Source organism: Vigna angularis, chromosome 1, assembly GCF_016808095.1.
Source record: "Vigna angularis cultivar LongXiaoDou No.4 chromosome 1, ASM1680809v1, whole genome shotgun sequence".
Lineage (NCBI taxonomy): Eukaryota > Viridiplantae > Streptophyta > Magnoliopsida > Fabales > Fabaceae > Vigna > Vigna angularis.
Genome location: NC_068970.1, coordinates 25,799,759 through 25,822,055, shown reverse-complemented (window position 1 = coordinate 25,822,055; position 22,297 = coordinate 25,799,759). Strand labels below are relative to the sequence as shown.

Sequence of the window (22,297 nt, the reverse complement as noted above, 5' to 3'; positions counted from 1 at the left end):
TAAGAAACACATGGCCCTGGGAGAGGCTCTCGCCTCTTCCCTTTTCCAGTAGAAACTCTCTTAGTTTTTCATTCAGACACTGTGCAAAATTTTATTTCAGAAAAATGTAGTGTGTCCGTGTAGTTTACTCATTTAATCTGTACTGGTTCAGTCATTTTATTTTAATGAATTTCATTTTCAAGTGTTTTTATTTTATCTGTTTATTTTACCGTTTATGGTTTTCTGTACCGTTAAATTCTGTCATTGCATTTTACCGTTCATTTTCAGACGTTTTCTATTTTTACTATCTTTTTACCGTTCAGTTTTTACAGTGTTTAAAATTTATTTCAAAAGGTTTTAAATTCTGTTTTATTTAAATTCCAGTTTTAATTTTATTTTTCCGCACAAAACCTAAAATCACAAACAACCCCTCCCCCCCCATTCGTGTTTGAAATCTGAGACTGAACCACCAAAATTGGTCCTTGAGAGACGACCTAGGAGTCAAATCCTAGTCTATACTGCATTTTTTTCATGCACATAAAATTTGTATGACCGCGACAGTCGTATCAACCCTGATCAAGATGATGTGATGGTTATCTCCATCGAGTTGGCTGACTATGGGATTGGGAAGGTCCTAATTGATCAAGGAACCTTAGTTAATATTTTTTATTGGAAAACCTTCATAAAGATGAATATTTCTGAAGACTTGATTGTATTTTTTTAACGAGAAAATTTTTGGTTTCTTTGACAAACGAGTGGACATGCGTGAGTACCTAGACTTACAAACCAGGATCAAATCAAGGAAGGATGACCAAGAGGTCAAAGTACACTGCCCATTGACACTGCCTGTTGGTTAAAGGTAACATGTAGGGATGCCAAAATAATTTGCGCCCGCGGATATCCACGGAAAAAATCCGTGACGGATAGTTAGTATCCATGAATATTTATTATCTGCGGATTGAGGATAATGGTTATTTTAATACCCGCTTTTAAACTGATCGGGTGCAGATATTACACTATTTGACCCGCAAATACTTATTACCCGCTAAATAATTGAAATTATGTTTTTATCCTTAGGTTTTATTCTTTTGCCTCTTTGCCTTTTCCTGCATCTGTGCAACAACCTCTTTACTTATCCATTGACTTTATTTGGATATTTGTTTTAAATATTATATGTATTTTTTTTTTTGCAATTTAATTTGGATTTCATTTAAAAACTTATAAAATAATTTTTTTAAAATATTCAAGGGTTGAAAACGGGTATCTGCGGGTTGAAAAAAATCGGCGAATTTTTTTATGCAGATATCTAGCGGGTAGCGGATCAGATAACAAGTACAATTTTATCTGACGGGTCGGGTTGTGGTAGGCACTATCTATTCCCGACCCGACCCATTGTCATCCCTAGTAACATGTCTTACAACATACTGATAAGTTGATCGTGCTTGAATGCATTCGACACAATCTTATCCACCCCGCACCTGGCCATGAAATTCCATTCATATAAGGGAGGGATTTGCATCGGACAAGCTAACCAATTGATCACCCAAGAATGCTATGTTGAAGGCCAGAAGATCAGAGGTGGCAATGCCCAACCTAGATCCCTCGACCAACACAGATGGTCAGATAGAGCCTCAAAGGGCAATAACGAACCTCAAGATAGGTCAATAGGACAACCAAGTTACCAAGTTCGGTAGCGACTTGAGCCGTGAGTAGGAGCAGAAGTTGGTGAAGGTGCTCCTTAAGAACAAAGACCTGTTCATAGGCATACACTCAACAATAATGTCGCACAAGCTGACTATCTTCAAGGAGGCAAGGTCAATCACCTAGAAGAAGTGTATGCTTGGAGAAGAAAGGCGAAAGGCGACAAAGGCCAAGGTGAAGAAGCGGGGAAGTTCTTAGGCTTCATGCTCACCGCTTAGGGCATAGAAGAAAATTCAGTTAAGTACACTACGTTCCTCAGCTTCACTAATGTGTTTCCCTTAGTCTCTTTATATAGGAATTAGATTAGGCTTTGTTTTGAGTTTTTCTGTTATTATAATCTCCTTTCTGATAATTTAATCTACTTTAATTATCTTTTAAATAATACAATATCTTTAAGATATATTTTATTATTTGGAGATATAAAAATATTTGAGAATATCTTTTCTAGATTAAATTTTTTTTACAAATATTATCTTTTGATATTTACTAATATAGTTAAATAAGGTAATTATTTAAGGTTTAAACCCTCCCTTGGTCCTCAAGTTTGTATGAAAATCTCATTTGGGTCCTCAAGTTTTTTTCTGTCTCAATTGGGTCATATTTTTTGTAAAAGTGAGCACATTGTACCATAACCGTTAAATGGTGTGAGACGGCGTTAAATTGGTGTGAGCTGGATTTTTCCATTTACGGACGTGGCATTGTGCATTAAAATTGACTGTTTGTTGTGTTTTATCCACGTAGGCTACGAAGCCCTAACATTTAAGGGCATCCCATCTCATCCAAAGTATATTCTCGTGTTGGAGAGGATCGTGTTTCGTCTTGGTGAACCAGAGCTGCTGTCTTACGTCTTGGGCAAGCACTGTTGAGGTGGTGGTAAGGATGTCTCGTTCATCTTCCTCTTGCAAATGTTTGGGTTCGGTCATGCAACGCAGTAGTGGCAGTGTTAGGAGCTTCGATGGAAACCCAAGATGCCTTTGTGGTCACAGTGCAGTGTTTCGTATTGCGAGAACCCCTAAAAACAAGGGGAAAAAATTCTGGGGTTGCCCTAACTTCAAGGTCAGTTTGATATAACAATAAATCTATGTCTATTTATTTGGGTTTTGACGAAGGAGTGTGTGTTGGTGTTGAACAGGGTGGGAGTGGAGAATTGGTTGGTTGCAACTTCTTCAAGTGGTGCATTGACGAAGGAAATGAAGCAAAATGGCTGAATGTAGAAGAAAGGACTGATAGTGAAAGAAATGAAGAACTGGGTGTGATGAGCATGGAAGACAGTGTGTTGCAAATGGAAGAAACATATTGTCCAAAGATCAGACTGGGTTGTATAGAGAAAAGTTTAGTTAAGTTAGATAAGTGGTTTAAATTGTTAGTGGGGATGATCTTTGTCATATTTGTTTTGAATGTAATTGTATTAGCAATGTTGGTGAAAGTTGGTTGATGCTGTGTCATCTGTGATCAGACTTGAAACTTGACTTATATGTAATGTGTGTTTTATTAATGTTGGTGAGTTATTACAGTGATAATGTGTGTCATTTAATTTCTTTTAATTGTATTGTTACTTTAAGTGGAATAATGATAAAGCAAAATCATGACTAAGTGGAGTAATGAGAAACATGATAAAGTAATGAGCAATAAAGTTGATGAGTGATAACAAAATTGGGCAGTAATCACTTTCTGATAACCACAAACATTGTCTTAGATGATAACAGAAGTTGTTCAAAATGATAACAACATTGTCTTACATATCCAAAATACATCATAACAATACATTTGCTACAAAATATAAATTTAGGATCAGTACAGACTGTGTTCAGTACATTAGATCATTGATCACATCATTCATCAGATAAAGGCATAGTTGCTGGAGGTTGGGTGACTTGAGAAGATTGGGCTGTAGGAACCTCTACTGTTGGAGGTCTTTGTGGACAGCCTTTTCTGTTGTGTCCAAGTTCTTTGCAGATGGCACATGTTTTCCTCTGCCCACCCTTTCTTAATTCACTGTTATTCTTCTTCAACTCCCACTCCTCTAGTCTTCGTTTCTTCTTGGGCCTTCCTGGCATTGTCCTCTTCTTTGGTGGTAATATATCTGCATAGGGTGTAACATCCCAGACATGTTGTCCATTGATAGGGTTAATTATTGTGTTGTAAGTCTCTTCATAAGTAGACTTCCTAAACCAGTGGCCAATGTATTCTTCTGCATTTATATTCAAAAATTTCATTGCAGTGATGGCATGAGTACACGGAATGCCAGTAATTGCCCATTTTCTACATGTGCAGTCCATGGTGTCAATATTCACAACAAATTGCTGACCAAATTCTGAAAGATGTTTCACTTCAAATAATTTTTCTCTTGACCACCTATATGTAATACACAATTCAAAACACAATTAGATGGATCACTATAAATGGAAAGAAAGTTAACATGAATGGAAATACACATCATAAAAGTTACCTTGGTAACCAATATCTAGTTAACCAGGACTCCTTCTGAAATCTGTTAAAAACCTTGGGGCAGATTGAACCTTGATATGATGTGATCTTTGTCCTGTTGGCAGCCCATCTCTTCATTATGTAAACCCTTATGTCTTCTAACATGCTAATAATAGGCTTAGACCTACTATCAACTAGCACACTATTAAAGCCCTCACACATGTTGTTCACAAGAGTGTCACATTGTGATCTAGAGGTGAATCTAGATCTTGACCAAAACCTGGGATAAGTGAATATAACTAGTCAAGTATGTGTCATGGCAAGCAAATATTGAAATATTTATAAGAGTTAATAATTAGAAGACTTAATGCATACCTAGGTGGGATGGCAAGCAGATATTTAAATGCGTCTAAATTTATGTCTCTAATATTCCTCATTTCAGTCTCCCATTGTTGTGGGTGTGTTGCTGTTGCTGCCCGCCACATCAGACGTTTAAGGTTTTTTCCAGGAAATTTTTTTCTGAAGTTTGAATATAAATGCCTAACACAAAATCTTTGTTCTACACCAGGTAGAAGATCCTGGATTGCTGGCAAAAGACCCTGACATATTCAACATATTGTAATTAACATTTGTTTAATGAAGATATTCAGTTATATGTAAAACATATTGAACATTCACTGACCTTTTGTTGGTCTGAAATAAATGTGCATCCTGCACATACAGCTGCCCCACCAAGGTCCTCAATAAGGTGCTCCAAGAACCAAGTCCATGAGTCTTTGTTCTCTACCTCAACAATAGCATATGCTATGGGCATCATTTGGTCGTTTCCATCTCTTCCCACTGCTGTTAGTAACTCCCCTCCATACTTGCTTTTCAGAAAGCATCCATCCAAGCCAATAATAGGTCTACAACAAATGAAGCTATCCTTGCATGCCTTCAAGCATGCATAAAATCTTTGGAATATGACCTCACCATTACTGTTATCAACTTTAATTTGTACTGTTGTTCCTGGATTTGTTTTCAGCAGCTCATGACCATAATCGTGAAGTCTTCTATATTGATCTTTGAATGATCCTTCAACCTTATCTCTTGCCATTGCTCTTGCCCTAAACGCCATATTTCTTGAAATTCCTACATTCCATTTCCTAGTAACTTTGTCCCTAATGTCCATGACCTTCATTGTAGGATTTTCTCTCACAGTTTTCTCCATCCCTTGACTCAACCACTTTGAAGTCATCAACTTAACATTGAAATCTCTACTACAGTTGTGGTTATCAAACACTTTTCTCAGTTGCCATGCACTGACATCAGTCCTAAAGGAACAATATGCATACCATTTACAATTTCCTCTTCCACCCAAGCACTTGACAGAAATCCTTTTCTTGTCATTCTTAATAAATTTTAAACTTCTCCCATTACTTAGTGCATAAGTCCTTATGGCATCTGTGAATTCATTTTTCTCAGCAAAATAGGTTCCTACTTCCCATTTATAATCCACCAAAGTTTTAGGCATACTAAAAGTGGGAAACCTTATCTTAGTCCTCACATGATTGTCCTCACTATCTGATCCACTAAACAACTCCTCTGATAACCACTCATTGTCAGACAACCCACACATATCATGAATAAATTCATTATCTGTTGACCGTTCAGACTCAAGTAAGGCACTGGAAGCTTGTTCTCCCACATTTCCTTTAGAAGACCCAATGTCACAATGCACGCTGACATCAATTAGAATGCCTTCACTTCTATCTACATCTTCGTCCTCAGACTCTGCCTGATGTGCATCACCCTCACTGTCTTCTACATCATCCTCTTCATAATCCTCTAGCTCAAAATCATCTACATCATGTACCTCAGCTTCCTCTACATGATGGATCTCAACATCCTCACCATCACCCTCATAGGCATCACTATGATCCTCACCTTCACCCTCATACCCATCACCTTCACCCTCATGGGCATCACTATGATCCTCACCATCACCCTCACCCTCACCCATTTTTGTACCACCATCACTATGATCCTGACCATCACCCTCAACCATTTTTTTACCAACATCACTATGATCCTCACCATCACCCTCATACCCATCACCTTCACCCTCATGGGCATCATCCTCACCCTCAACCATTTTTCTTCCTACTGCAGTATGATCCAAACCATCACCATCCTGGGCATCCCCCTCACCCTCCACCATTTCTGTTCCAACTTCAGTATGGACCTCAACATCACCCTCATGGGTATCCCCCTCACCCTCCACCATTTCTGTTCCAAGTTGACCATCACGAACAACCTCAACCTCAACCTCCTCCACTTGTCTTGCAACATCACCTTCATCATCAACTTGACCACCAACCCAATCAATCATTTCTACTATTTCTGGTTCCATCATATTATGAACCACATACAGATGAACTTCATCATTTAACCTAGCAATGTTCAACATGTGCATGGCACCCCTATCATCAGTTAATAATTCTAACCTATCTGGGTGCACAGACTGACCTCCTAAACCGTACCATAACTCTTTGATGTCCATATGACCTAATTCTTTGACTGACGCTACTATGCCAAAATAGCTAAACAAGTCTGGATCACAAGACCATTCTGCTCTCTCTCCTTCAAAGCTTAAGTTCCCATTATCATCACTCACAAAATTTCCAGAATGGTGGACCACCACCTTAATACGTTCCTCATCCATATCAACAACTTCCTTTTATAACCTGTACATTATGGGGGTTAACAACTGTTTCGAATATTACAGTGCTACAACTACGGAAACACTCACACCGACAAAGACAGGGGGACAGGGAACAAAGTAACATCCCCACTAACAAAACACTCATAGACAGGGGACCACTACAACTGATAAACAATTCAAGAAACAAAATTCGGGACCACAATGTGTAAACTACAATGTAACAATTGAACATGCAAAATGGGGACCACAAAGCATTATAAAAATTCATACAGACCAAGACAAAAACCCAATTGTCGAAGACCACAAATCACACTTATGCACTGAAACAGAAAACCAAAGACGAAACGAAGTATCTTACCTTAGTCGCGTCAACTATTAGCTGGCCTCTTCGTCTTGTTCAAGATTCGAGTTCTTGTTCGTCCTCCGCTTCGTCTCGCAACAACCAAATTAAATCCCCAATTCCAATTTCAAATCCCTAATTCTGATATACCTAATATGAATAAAGGGTACTTATGCCACATCAGCACTATTTTTTTAAACAAAACAGTCCACGTAAGAAACCCTAAACACATCACCACATTCTCTGTGCACCAGCTCACACCAATTTAACGCCGTCTCACATCACTTAACGGTTATGGTACAATGTGCTCACTTTTACAAAAAATATGACCCAATTGAGACAGAAAAAAACTTGAGGACCCAAATGAGATTTTCATACAAACTTGAGGACCAAGGGAGGGTTTAAACCATTATTTAACAACATCAAATAAAATATCTTAGTACATATTTTCCTCAAATTATCTTTTATCATAAACATTTATCAATTATCAAAGCCCTTTTTATAGAAAAATAAAGAAAACTGCAAGATCCAATTTTTGTTACTTGTTCCATCTTCTTAACTTAACCAAATTTCTTCACTTTTTCATGCCATGCTTGGATTGACTTCTTGTGGTCTTGATTATTTGTTATTCTTGAATTTATCTTTAAGGTGTCATTAAACTATAACCAATTTATTTACATATCTCAATAAGCTCTGCAGTTGCACTAACACACTTCAAAATATCCAAAGAACATTTACGTAACTAAAAAACTATTTTTAACATGTTTTTGTATCTCATACTAAATAAACCCAATTATGAAAAATCCTAATTAAAATATTCTATTAAAGTACAAAAACCAATTAAGAATCCAATATTAAAGGCTAAATGAGGACATAAATATGCATTCATCAATCATCCCCATCAAATAATAAGCTGGACCCTTATTGGTAACTGCGATCTTGAAAAATCCATCCTTGAAGCCTTTGTAGGAGGTTGCATACAGCTTAAAAAGGTTTCGATCATTCTCTCTTATTACCGAAACCAATCCTTTGCAAGCGTTTAGATGGGTACGGTAGTGGTGGAGGAACAAAGCGAGAGTTAGGTTGATACCCAATGCCTTTCATAAGATGCGAAATGCCTGCATAGTAACATAGGCATTCGAGTGGAGATGAGTGTGAGCAATGTTCAACTCCTATAAGACTCCATCTTGAAAATCATTAAACGGAATGTGAATGCACAACCTAGTGAAGGAACAAGTAGATAAAGGAGAAGTCCAACTATGAAGTACCTTTATCGTGGCACACCCGATCATTCCCTCGGTAGATGGAAAGCCACACAGAGTCGTCCACCACATTGTCCTTCTAAATGTAGGACTAATAGGCAAGCTCAACTAGATTGTTGCCCCACCTAAAGTGGGTGGCATATTCACGCACTTTATGTGCCGGCCACGCATACATGAGGACTTCAGGCAGGTTTTGATCTCCCCTTCTAATGAATTGTCCACTTGGATTTCTCTACCAGTGTCGGTGTTCACCCTATGCAACCTCTCCTTGCGAACCTTGTTCTCTGACCGGTCCTTCTTCTTCAGTTGAACCTTTATTAACAGGTTAAATTAGTGTTGTAACACTATTTACAAAATGTTGAACCCTCTCGGATGACCCTCGATCACTTGACGACAACCCGAGTGATGATGAAAACGTTATTGATATAGCTTTTGTCCTCCTAACCAGAGGAGTTTCTTGAAGAAATGTTGATGGTAAACATTTTATTACCTTGAATAAAAAAAATACATTTTATTACCTTGAATAAAAAAAATTAATTGTTGACCAATGCAAAGATAAGTAAAATTATAAAAATGACGAAACCACTTAACTCCCATAGAAATTCTCGGAACAATGAATATAATAAAAAATATTTGTCTTGTACAATTTTTTTTTCTACTTTATAGTTTTACTAACTACTTTTTTAAATTTGAATGATATATTTTCTCAATTTTTATTTTTAGTAATTACTTTTTTTAATTCAAATATTTGATTATAATAGTTAAAGTTTATTTTATAATTTAATAAAATTTTACTATAATAAACAAAAAATGACTAATATGCAACTGTTTATAATATATTATGTACTAATACTTTAATTTTGGTCATATATATTTCGATACTTTTGAATATTATGTTAATTTTTATCAGTGAAATATTTAATCTATAAAACAATGATACTCTTATGATAACAATAATTTATTAGATTGAGAACCTTAATACATATTATTTTACTTTGGATTCATACAATACTCCATTCTCATATGTATCATGTTTTTAAAAGTTATTATACACCTTTCAATATACATATAAATGTTATATCATATCTATTATTTTCAAAACAAATGTATTAACGTATTGTATTCTATACACATAGCATGCGTGTGTCTGTATATACTTTGAGGTTGGATTTTATATATATTAACATAACTAATTAATTAATATTGATACATTACAATGCCTTGATTGATTCTCGGGCTGCAAGAATAAATGAAACTCATTATTTCTCATACTATTTCTTCGGCCCGACCTGAGAATCCTAAACGACAATTCTAGAGTAACTATTTACAGCTTCCTGTAAACCGCACTGCCGACGGAACTGAATGCATCTTTCAGGTTCCAGGTTAAGATCCTCATTCCATTTCGCGTTTCTATTTGAACAGAAGAACTTCTTTTGGCCTTTGAAGAAGAGACAGGACTGTGGCCGCAATATGCTTTGATGAAAGCCCTGCTTCTTCAACCTGATCCTGGGGTGACCCATGATCAATGTACCTGTCAGGAAGCACCATTGCTCTCCACTGCAGGTAAAACCAAATTGGGTTGTTGTTAGAAATGCACAAAATAGGGACGTATCTGAAAATGAAAATCATATAGAGAGCGACTTCTCCATGGAGGAAGGTTTACCTTTACAGGTCCATCGAGAATACCAGATAAGCTCAAGAATTGAGAAACATGTGATCCAAAACCACCGATAGAACCCTCTTCCACCGTGATCAGTATTTCATGCTCTTTAGCCAGTAGCCTGATGAGATCGGTATCCAAAGGTTTGCAAAACCTAGCATCAGCGATTGTCACATTAACGCCTACTTCTTTAAGCAATTCCGAGGCATGCCTGCATTGTTGGACTACTGAACCATATCCCAAGATAGCAACTCTGCTGCCTTCCATCAGAATTCTGCCTTTTCCTATCTACATGAACAAAACAATTTCAGTTCAGTGGCCAGACTATTGAGTTACCATTCTGTTTAGGATATACATATATATCAGTCTCTGACCCTCACCTCAAGTGGGGTTCCTTTGTTGTTGAGTGGCAAAGTGGCTCCAATTCCATTTCCCCTTGGAAATCTGAAGCAGCTTGGTCTGTCATCTATAGTTGCTGCTGTTGCAACCATGTGCATCAGTTCAGCTTCATCAGAAGGAGCCATGACCACCATGTTGGGCAGGCAAGCCATGTAGGCGATATCAAAAGCTCCACAATGCGTTGGTCCATCTGCTCCAACCAAACCAGCTCTATCCATGGCAAATCGAACAGGTAGCTTTTGAAGATCAACATCATGGACTACCTAGATAGACGTAATAAATCACAGTGATGATGTTTTCTTATCGCAGTTAATAACTCAAATAAATTAGATAGATAAGGAATCAGTGACCATATTGGCTTACCTGATCATATCCACGTTGCAGGAATGACGAATAAATGGCACAAAAGGGCTTGAGGCCTTCGGCAGCTAACCCAGCAGCAAATGTAACAGCATGTTGTTCAGCTATCCCCACATCGAAACAGCGGTCGGGAAACCTTTTGTGGAAATAATTTAGGCCTGTACCACCACCCATTGCTGCGTGAATGGCCACTACCTTGTCGTCTATTTCAGCCTCCTGTATCAAAGACTCAGCAAAGTACTGTGTGTATGAAAGTGTTGAGGATTTTGCCTTAAACTGCTTCCCTGTTTTTGGATCAAACTTTACAACCCCTGAAAATATGAGAAAGGATATAAGTGTGTTTCGATTCCAATATTAGTTTTAAATCACGCAAATTATTAGCTACCTTAGTAAATAATTACTCACTTCACTTGGTTTCAAGTTGAGAGATTAATTGTAAGTTCAAAATTTATTGAGTTATATTAACAGTGGGTAACTTTTGCATTAGGTCTAAGAATTGATTTCACAATTTCAAGTTTCTCATATTGCTTTATTAAGAAATATCCCTTTCTCACCGTGCATTCTATCAGCTGCTTTTTCTGCTGGGGGGTATCCCTTCCCTTTTTCTGTCACAATATGAATCAAAACTGGACCTGGAGCAGGCATTGATTTGACCTTTTCAAAGATGGTGACCAGATCTTCAATGTTATGACCATCCACAGGACCTATGTAGTATAAGCCAAGTTCTTCAAATAATGTAGATCCAGAACCGCTGATCATGCCTCTTGCATACTCATCCACTTTGGCTGCAACCTGGTGTGTTTGTCCTCCAATTTGTTTGGTGATGCTCTTCAGGAAAAAAATTGGAGTCAAATAAACGCCACAATTTGTCATGATCACTGAGATCATGACGTTGACTGCGAATATGATAAGTTTAAGAGGCTTACTTTTGCAGCTTCTCTGAGTTTGCGGAATTCTGTACTCGCTTGAATTTTGCTCAAAGCACTGCTGAGGGCACCGACAGGACTTGCGGGGCCATCAAGTGTGGCCGTTGGTAAAGAGACTTGCTTGTTGTCATTAAGAACTACTATCATGTTAGAATCAAGGAACCCAGCATTGTTCAGGGCCTCATAAGCTTGGCCTGCTGTCAATGCCCCATCCCCTATCACTGATATGATGCTGTTCTTCTTCCCCAGTAGATCACGTGCAACAGCCATGCCTAATAAATATTCAGAATTGTTTCTCAATCGGTGAAATAAGTGCTTCTGCACATATGAATATGTATTGATCTTAAAATATAAGAATCTCACCAAGACCAGCAGATATGCTTGTAGAACTGTGTCCTACCCCAAAAGCATCATGAGTACTCTCATCCCTTTTAGGAAAACCTGCTAGCCCCGAAGTCTTCCTAATGGTGTGCATCCTGGACCTTCTACCTGTAAGAATCTTATGTGGGTATGCCTGCAATTTGATTACCTTTTAGAATCTCACATAGCACACGCACCAAACATGGTATAATGATGGAAAATTGTATTGTACAGAAGAGAATAAAAAAAATATAGAACTCTAATTTTGTCACGAGCAATGAATTTTCTCTAAATGAAAATTATATTTTTTTTGTTGCTATTTAACTTGTGTTAGAAAAGAAGAAGAAATGAATAAGACGAAAGATTACCTGATGACCAACATCCCATATAATTTTGTCTTCAGGGGTGTCGAAAACATGATGCAAAGCCACTGCTAACTCCACCACTCCCAAGCTTGAACTAAGATGCCCACCAGTGTTTGACACACTGTGCACAATATCTGCCCTCAGCTCTGCTGCAAGTTGCTCTAGATCCTGACAAATACATTCAACACTTTTCACAAACAAACCAACAAAACTCACAGAAAACAAAAACTCTTGTATCAGCCACGGACAAGAAATATGCTGTGGCATGTTCTTTAGGCCTTAAAATGATTCCTAATTTTAAACCTGAGTGGACAGATTCTTCATGTGAATTGGGTGGTTGACTGTGTCCAACAATGGTGTTTGAGGTTTCTCTCCCGAGTAATTGATCTTCCACCCATCTTTCTCTTTCCTGATAACAGTCTTCTCGACTTCACCCGAGTCACTTGCTGAAACTCTCACGCAGAACTGACAAACAAAATAACACATCATCCATCTTTGCACCATCAGTGAAAAAATAATGGTGAATTTGTTGTTAACAAAAGGAAGAAGAGTGATTCCTTAAGGAATCAAAACCCGAACACGAAATGAAGGAAAAAGAAAAGCACTATATGATGTTGACAGAGATGGTGTTTAGTGTGGTTAAATTGGTAGAGCAGAAAGAGCACTGGAAAGTGTTGTTAGAGAGATGCAGAGTTGTACGTATGATTCATTCACCAACCTTTTTTCTGGTATCATAGTATGGAGTTGGAGCTTTGGGTTTGTGGGTTTGGGAGAAAGAATGGTTTGGCTTAACAAAGGTACCACCACAGAAGGCCATGGCTGCTGAGAGCAGATAGAGAAAGAGGTGATAATTATGAAGCAAAGCTTCCTTCGCGTTGGTATTGCATTTAAACTGAATTCTGGAACTACCCTTTATAGGGAGCTAAGTGCATTAACAAACAAAACCAAGCCTCAACAATTCATTTTATTTGGAAAATAAAACTCACCCCTAAAAAAAATACATCCAATTATTTCTTTGTTTATTTGGCCTACTGCACTCTGTCTTTGAAATATAAAACATATTAGAATTCCTGCCTTAAAATAATTGAAAAATTAATAAGAAAACTGAAATAAGAAGTTTTAAAATTATTCGTAGAAAAAAGTCAATCTGAACATAAGGTAAGGTCTGCAGAAATGACCGGATCAAGCAGCCGAAGTTATATTTTGTAATCCATTTTCTATTTTTAAAATCTAATCATGTTGGTCTTCTGCTGAAGATGTTGAATAAGTTGTAAACGTTGAATATTGTTACTACCATAGTAGATAAAAAAATATTTTTTATTAAGATAAAGGTAGATACTCAGTGTGTTTTTGCTATAGTTTTAAAAAAAAAGTAAAAGAAAGAAAAGAAGTTAAAATAAAACATTTGTAGGATGATTGTTATAAGAAAAATTGATATTATTCACATTAAAATTTGTTGATAAATGTTGATAATTACACAAATGAACATAATATTAATATATGCTAATAAATATTCTAATATTTTTAATAAAAATATATTACCCAAATGAACACAATGCTAAGAATTTAAAATAATATACCATTTATAAATTCTCAAAACCCAAAATTACACGAATGTATAAAATCTAACATGTTATTTGAGTTTAGGAAAAATGGGTTTTTCAGATAAATCTTTTTACTAATTTTGTAGTATAATAGTAAAAAAGAGTTGCTAGTATTCATATATTAGTAAAAAAGAGTGATGTTTGTTTGTATGTGTTTTTTAGATATTAAATAAATATATTGTTAGATGATATAGAAAAAAATGTAAGAAGCAAATGATCTAAAAATACAAAAGTCAAATGATAAAAAAAATATAAAGAGTAGAAGATTTAAAATTGGAAATGTTAGTCCATGTAAAGATGAAACAAAAGTTTCATTATTGGATATGGAAACACGAATAAATATACTCTTTTACTTCAAATATAAAGATGAGATAATGAAATTTATATCTGTTCTTAGTTGTCATCCTATTATTAAAGTATTAATTAAATTTTATTAAAATTAAATTTTTATATTAATTGCAATATTAAAAGTATTTATTGATATATTTATTATGGAAAGAATAATAGATAGTAAAATCATAAATAAAAAATATATATATTTATTATATAAAACTGTAATACATATAAAACCTCTTAAAGGCACGCTGGCACCATTAGGCCAAGGATAATTTAGGAAAACACAACAACAGAAAAAAAGAAGAAGAGAGCATGCGTCATAATAACAAAAATGATCATTTTAATATCTATATCTATACATAAGTCGTTTTGTTTCTGTAAATAGTTTCTTATTAATTTTACTTTTTAATTAATCGTTATTTTAAACTAAAATAATTATGTTTTTTTTTATCATGTAAAAATTCGTCAATCTAAATTTAATTATTCTATAAATCAAAATAATTATGTTACCATTTTTCCTTTTTAATAATTAATTTTTTAAATTCAAAAAGTTATTTATAATAAAAAATTATTTAATAATTTTTATTACTTATTTTTAATAAAAATCATTTTACAATTTAATAAATTTTTGCTAAAACATTGTTGGCTTGCCCCAACGATAATGCTTAAGGACTGTGTTTGTGTGAACACTTATATCAATGTCATCATTATGCATAGTGCAGAGTAAATATACACTGTTGTATGAATTAAATACGTTCTACTACGTTGAATTTCAATTACTCAACCGTCTAAAGTTTTGGAATTACAATACACAAAAATTAAATTTGAAAAAATAAACTAAGAAAATTTTGAAAATTATAAAAGAAGATAAATTAAGAACAATTAAATACTTACTTTGTTAGTACTAAATGTTTTACTTTAAATAAATGAAAATTAAATACATAAAAATTTTATATTTGAGGGACCTTTAGTAGAGTTATTGTTAAATGAGTTTCACCCTATCACATACAAGATTAAACTGTTAAAGCCTTTGCTAAGGTAAAACTTATACACTAAGATCTCATGTCCCTGTCAACACATACATTACCATTCTCTACTTGAGATTGGATGATTATTAGAGAGTCATAATAACTCCCAATATAAAATTATATATAACATACATACTACTTTAACAACCATCAATCCTTCTTGGATTAGTACCAATCATTCACATATCATTATAAACCAACCATTATTTTAACATTCACATAATCACACACATTAAACATATAATAAGAGATATATGCAAATTTAATTAAAATATTTTCACTAAGCCAAAAGATCTTCTCGCTCAACGAGTAGTGTCAGACAACACACTCGCTCTGCCATGATCTACTCACTTACTAGGTGATGCTTGACAGTACATTCATTCAGCCACCAAATACGTTCGCTCAACAAGTAGTGTCTAACAACACACCCGTCCAATGACCAAATAGCTTGTTTAACAAGAATACCATTAGAACTTACATATTTAAATTCTCCCAAAAGTTGCCCAACGAGTATATTTTTGCCTAGCAACAATCAAGTTAGTGAACTCTCTAACTTTAGTATCACCCAACGATATTTTTCTCACCAACGACTACCAAGTCAGTAGCTTTCTAACTTTGACTTCGTTTAGCGAGTATATGTTTACCTAACGAGTTTGCATAACTATGAAGTTTATTTATGTCATTCTAGCCCTGAGTCTAACACTAGCCTCAAACGTCAAATTAAAAACCATCAAATTATACACAATTCAATGACTCATCAATTCACCTCAAATACAATCTCAACCATATACCATATCAACATTTCAACATACGATCACTAAAGACGATTCAAAAGTCCTAACTCAACTGAACATGTTATAATTCATTAGGCAACTCAGTTTCATAAACCAACTATCATACAAGCGTACAATCAGCGATTATAAGTTGTCATCCGTTAAAATCAATGTAATTAGCTCCCTTTACTTGATAGATGATCAAACCGCTTCAGAACCCTTAAAACACCTTTAGATGCACAAGAAGCTTTAATTGCCCCCATGAACAACAAAAATACGATCAGGACACACCATTAAGACCACTAATTTGCATATACTCTTAAAGATGATTCAGACCCACATGCAAATTAGAACAATATACATGAATAGAAAACGTACAAACTAAGAAAAAAGAATAGAAACTTACATACTTTATTACAAAAATTAAACAAACAAAATTAAAGATCTTGTCTCAAGGATTATTCTGACGGTTTCCAATATTCAAACTAACGAAGAGATGGTTAAAAAATCTAAAAAAAATAATGAAACTCATTTTTAAAATTTCTATTTATACTTTAAATTTTTATTATTAAAATAATTGAGATTCATAATTCTAAACATATTATAAGTTCTAACATGAATTTCTAGACTCTTCCATGTTATATGTAACTAAAATTTATAAGTACATAAATATTTTTAAATATCTAAATTGCATTATAATTAAAATTAATAATGAATTTAGATTTATGATAAAGTATTATATTATAATACATTATTATATTTAACTATTACAAATTTAATCTAAAAATTAAGAGAAACATGATATTGATTAAAAAAAGCTCGTAAAAATGTTTCCATTAACAAATATAATGATCAAAAGTACTATAATTTTTAATTTATACTAGCGGAAACAAATGTTATTACACCTGTATGCATTTTTTAAGTTTTAAGATAGAGAGGTGAAAAATAACAACAACAAAATGATCTTAATATTAAAGTAAAAACTATGATTAAGGAAAAAAAAAGAGGGAAGAAATGTATGGAAGTTTTATTAAAAAAAATTAAAATTGTTATTATTAAAAATAAGATATAGTGTAGAAAATGAAAAATAAAAATATGGTACGATGTGAATACTTTGACAGTATGTATAAACGAATTTACACGTTGTTGGTATCTATTATATGAAACTGTAATAAAAACAAAAAGAAACACTATCAACAAAAGAAGTTCCAGGGTGCATAAAAGATGTATTAACTGTAATGGCAAAAGGTTCCACTTTAATTTTGCACAAAAAAAACCAAATTATTACACATGTGCCAAAGAGATAAACATGGTTATTAAGGTAAATTAACATTTTCAAAAAACAAAAAAAAATCAATGTTTTCCACACAGCAAAAGAGGATGAGCAGTTAGGGGTATTAAGGTAAACTAAATTGAAAATACCAAAAAACCAAAGTTTTATATTCAGTTGTCAACAAAACAGGAGTGGGTATAAAAGTAATCTCGCTAATATTTTTTTTCTTAATTTCGATAATTAAAGTGATGTGAAAATTATTTAAGTGACATGCTTTCATTTTTCAAACATAAGATTTTGATAATTTAGTTTAGATTTTTTAACAAAAAATTATTATGATTTTTGTTTTAGGACATCGGTTAAAATTTTACTCATCAAATACGAGGTTCTCGTTTTGTTTTCAGGAAGAGGATAAAAAAACTTCTAACACCTTCGTAATTTTTTGTTCGAAGTCGTCCGAAATCTTATGCTTTTATCTTCATCTTCACAGGTTCGATATGTTAATAAATTAGGTTATCTTTTTCTCTATTTTTAATCTTCATAAATGTTTGGAGTGAATTTTCATCATGTTATTGATTTGACTATCACATGTTCCATGATTAAATATTAATTCTTAACATATTATAATTTATTTTGGAATAAATTTTTTTTTTATTCTGAATAATAACTAAGGTTAAATTAATGTTTAATTTTTTTTATTGGTTTTGCCAATAGAGAAAAATTATGTTCTCAATTAATTTATCTCTTGATAGAAATTTTAGAGTATTTGATAATGTTTTACTAGGTCTTTAGAATTATGTCATTCAATTTTTTTATAGTTGTTACTTAATTCGTAAGTAATTATCAGAAGTAAAAGGAGTTAACTCAAACTATAATAGATTTATTTATTTGAGAGTAATAATAATTGTTGTTGAATTTGTTAATGACATGTTTAGATTGAATTTACTGACTGACTGATTTTGGATGAGAGAATGGGTTAGAGGATGCGTTAACCTCTCCAACCTGACCGCCCTCAAACTCTTCTTCTTTGGTGAGTTTCCGGCGACATGTCCTCTTTGGTCTATGTATCATCATCTTCAACTCCTCAGTCAAATCCACCATCTCACTCCCAATCTTAAATCATGCATTCACCTTTATTTACACTCACATTTTCATTTCATTTGCATTTTGTAGCTTCTCAGTGTCGTTATTGCTCTTCTTGCGATGGTGAATCTGGGAACGGTTGTTTCAGATTTGCACGTGGTCAAGCCAGATCCAAACACTGTGCAATGAAGGTTTCTTCAAATCGAAACCCTAAGAGAGAGTTAGGAAGAGACAAAAAGCGAAGAAGAAAGTTACAGAGGAGTGAAATTGGAGGATTGAGGGATCTGAGAATCTGAGAAAGACAAAGATTAGAGGAATTGTTTAACGTTTTCCATTGCCAACAAAAAGCACTGAGGTTTCAGTTCTCATTATGACAGTTCATTCATCACCCATTTCAGCCTAAACCGCTTTAGATGTGCTCCATTTTAGCGCCCTGAACCATAATCATCCTTCTGCATCGCTCCATCTTTCACCTCGGCAAAACACGAACTTGTCTTTGGTGTCGAAAACTTGTTGAAGAAGGCGTGCAAGACAAGAAGAGGAGTTTGAGGGCGGTAAGGTTGGAAAGGTTCATGTCTGCCCATATCAGCCTGCCATGTCTCCATATCAATCTACTAAATCGTCACCTACGTACTAAACAACGTTAATGTTGATATAATATACAAGGAACTACATTTGCTTCTTTTAACAAATATTGGGAACACATCGAGAAAAAAATATTATGAAAAAACATTAAATAATTTATATAAATATTGAAATTAAAACCGCTATTAAGCGTAAAATGAATTTTCCTTTTAGGTCACCGAAGCCCTCCTAAATTTTAAAATTTAAATCTTAAATTCTAAATTCTAAAATCACTTTTAGTTACATTCATTCTAAAAGTAATGTAATTTGATCCAAAACTAATTCACAACCTACACTAATTAGTGCAATGAAACTGAACCATGTTCAAGTTCATCATAACTACTTGGGTCTAAATTACTCAATCATAATAGTATAATCCTAATGACTGGTTTGATTGACTACATATCGGTCAACCACAATCCACATATGAAGAACATTGGTAAATTGACTTATTTTAAACCCATAATTAAAGTATCTTTTGTTATAAATACAAGAGGACGACATCTGAGCAATTATCGACTTGTGAAAGATTAAGGATTGAAGCGTGAAGGGATAACTCACTAGTGTAAAAACGGTTTTTAACATCACTATTTTGATGTCAGAGTGATATCCAACGTAAAAAAGTGTGGATATATTTTTGTAAATAATTTGTTAAATTTGACTTTGGCCAACTTAACTCTAAGTCAAGTTGTTGTTTAACGTCTGTCATATGTTGAGTATCTGTCATGTATTGAGTCTGACATCAAGTTGTTTTAGAAACATAATCAGAAATAGCACGAGTCTTATTTTCTTTTCATTATTCTCTTCGTGCAAGCTTCCATCAAGGTCACCCAACAACTGTGACGATGACGAGGAGGTCTAGTGTAGTTTTTGTTTGATTTTCACTCACATTAATGTTATTTTGTTGTCCTATAACATTTTTCTTGTTCTCACCAATTCATTTTTGTGTAGCATTTCCAAATGCATTCTGAATTGTGTTTTTAAGGCTTCAAGGTCACCCAACAGTGATGGATTTAAGGTTGACATTTTCTCATTTTCTTTCATGTTTTAGGGTTTTGTATAATGTTCATATATGAGATATTTCTTACATCTTCAAATATTTGATGGTGAAAATTTCAAAAGATCATATAACTTTTATTATGAACCTCGGATGGAAATGTTGTTAAAATAAAAGTTGTTGGAAATGAGTAACAAACACCGTGACAATTCCCAAAGGGGATTAGGTTTCTTAAATAAATAAAAAATCATAGTTTAAGGTATGTATTTTCTTTCACATTATTTTTCACCAAAAATTTTATACTTTTTTGTTTTATTTGAGATATTCATAGTACTTAGAAAATTCTAAAATTTTTTATGATTATATTGATTTTTCATAAATTCAATAAAAATAATATTGATAAAGTAAAAAAACAAATAAATTGATGCATATTGTTCTTACAATATACATCAATTAACGTCCTGATTCAAAAACAACATAGATCAATTTAACGTCACCATCTATAATATCAAAGTTTTAGAAGAGGTCAAAATTTTAAAATAATTAGTTACTACCGATAAAAATATTTGTAGAATATCGTTGGTCCTACAAGTGTAACGTAAGCAAAACTTGTGGTAGCCACAAGCAAGAGACACGGCATGAGTGGACATTATATATTGCTCATGTGATAGTTTACTTTGTTCAACAATGGTGTTACTGGTTTTTCTCCTGACTAATTTCCACCCATCACATGGCCTACTTGCTGAAACTCTCACCCAGATCTGTCACAAACACAACTAAACGCCATCCATTATTGCACCATCCACTGCACAACAAATCGCACTCTTTGTTCTTTTTCAACCAGAAGTTACAAGATTGTTCCCTTAAGGAATCTAAACAAAGGAACACAAAGAAAACGAGAAACTTGTTAAATGGCAAGATCACAAAGGGCAATCGAAACTATTTAAAATTTGTACTCGCGATTCATTTACCAATCATGGAACGAGCTTTTGGAATGTGACATTGGAAGAAAGCTATCGGTTTCCAAAATTTTATATCTGAAAGGTTTTTGACAGAGATCACTGAGACTATCTCATATTGTGGGGAATATGAAACGAGTAAATAGAAAATGAAAATTACAGTTATTTAAATTGAGAAAAATATAAAATAAAAATAAATAAGTAGATAGATTATAATTGATTTATCTAATTTAATGAAATAAAATTTCTATTAATATTTAAAAAAATAATTTTTAAAATATTTTTACATAAATATATTGTAAAAAATATATAAATTAGAGTTAAATAATTTTCAAATTCAAATAAAAATTAGAATAACATTTAATTAATTCTTGTAATTTAATTTTGTGTAGAAAGTTTAAAATCAATATTTTTTTGTATTTATTTTATCTTATTGCATATCTGTTTTATTAATTGTACTTGCACTTTTCCCAACAAACACAGCATTGTGGATTATGAATAAAATGGGCTTTCATAAAAGTAGTTGTGTTCGTTTAAAATGTGTCTGAAATGTATGAGAGAATCTCTATATTCACTTCTTCAAAAAGATGACAGTAGTGTCAGATCCAAGGAGTCAAGGTATGCAGGCAGAGACCCTTTTCTTCCTCCTTTTTACCAAAATCATAAAATTTTAGGTTAAATTTATCATAGTGGATGGATTTTTTTTAAAAAGATATTATTTAGATGCATAAGTCATATTTCAAAACAAGATTTCAAAAAAAAAAGTAGTAACTTAATATATAAATTTTTATATGTAAATACTGTTGACACGCATAATTTCTCTTTTTTATTATCTGTAAGTTTAACTTATATATGCACGACTCTCTTTTTTTTATCCAAAGAACGAATGATTTGTTTTCTTTTTTAACTTGTTAATACAATATGTAAAAGTTGTATTTTCTGAAACGATTTTCATGTATTTATTTAAAATATAAAGTATAGGTTTTATGATTTTAATGGTTTGTTAGAAAATTTTTACTCAAACTTCTAGCACCTTAGATGTAATTATGTATTTATCTTATTTGAGATTAGACATGCATGATAGGAGATAAAAATGTAAGGACGCAGAAAATTTGTGTAAGATAGGGGTGATAAATT

At 33.6% G+C, this 22,297-nt stretch overlaps 2 protein-coding genes across 2 annotated transcripts; both read right to left on the bottom strand.

Moving 5' to 3' along the window:
* Positions 1 to 3,456: 3,456 nt before the first annotated feature.
* On the bottom strand, positions 3,457 to 7,509 carry LOC108328036 (uncharacterized). Its single transcript, XM_052867886.1, has 5 exons — positions 7,170 to 7,509; positions 4,790 to 6,833; positions 4,483 to 4,706; positions 4,130 to 4,387; positions 3,457 to 3,942 (listed from the first exon to the last, which is right to left on the bottom strand). Exons 2-5 carry the CDS (start codon positions 6,809 to 6,811, stop codon positions 3,513 to 3,515), a joined length of 2,934 nt encoding a protein of 977 aa, XP_052723846.1. The 5' UTR covers positions 6,812 to 6,833; positions 7,170 to 7,509; the 3' UTR covers positions 3,457 to 3,512.
* A 2,073-nt stretch (positions 7,510 to 9,582) lies between these two features.
* LOC108335860 (probable 1-deoxy-D-xylulose-5-phosphate synthase 2, chloroplastic) lies at positions 9,583 to 13,386 on the bottom strand. The gene is made up of 10 exons (XM_017572049.2): positions 13,202 to 13,386; positions 12,787 to 12,948; positions 12,487 to 12,651; positions 12,122 to 12,272; positions 11,759 to 12,030; positions 11,387 to 11,660; positions 10,836 to 11,143; positions 10,454 to 10,735; positions 10,077 to 10,361; positions 9,583 to 9,970 (listed from the first exon to the last, which is right to left on the bottom strand). Exons 1-10 carry the CDS (start codon positions 13,298 to 13,300, stop codon positions 9,824 to 9,826), a joined length of 2,145 nt encoding a protein of 714 aa, XP_017427538.1. The 5' UTR covers positions 13,301 to 13,386; the 3' UTR covers positions 9,583 to 9,823.
* Between the last annotated feature and the right edge of the window lie 8,911 nt (positions 13,387 to 22,297).

Bases quoted from the DNA above. Each gene is read 5' to 3' on its own strand.
- LOC108328036 (XM_052867886.1), bottom strand. From the start codon at position 6,811: ATGGATGAGGAACGTATTAAGGTGGTGGTCCACCATTCTGGAAATTTT. The intron at 4,388-4,482 runs GTATGCATTAAG...CACTTATCCCAG, and splicing joins CTGCTTGCCATCCCACCTAG to GTTTTGGTCAAGATCTAGAT. The intron at 3,943-4,129 runs GTAACTTTTATG...CTGCACATGTAG, and splicing joins ACTAGATATTGGTTACCAAG to AAAATGGGCAATTACTGGCA.
- LOC108335860 (XM_017572049.2), bottom strand. From the start codon at position 13,300: ATGGCCTTCTGTGGTGGTACCTTTGTTAAGCCAAACCATTCTTTCTCC. The intron at 12,652-12,786 runs GTTTAAAATTAG...TGTATTTGTCAG, and splicing joins TGAAGAATCTGTCCACTCAG to GATCTAGAGCAACTTGCAGC. The intron at 10,362-10,453 runs GTGAGGGTCAGA...TTGTTCATGTAG, and splicing joins ACAAAGGAACCCCACTTGAG to ATAGGAAAAGGCAGAATTCT.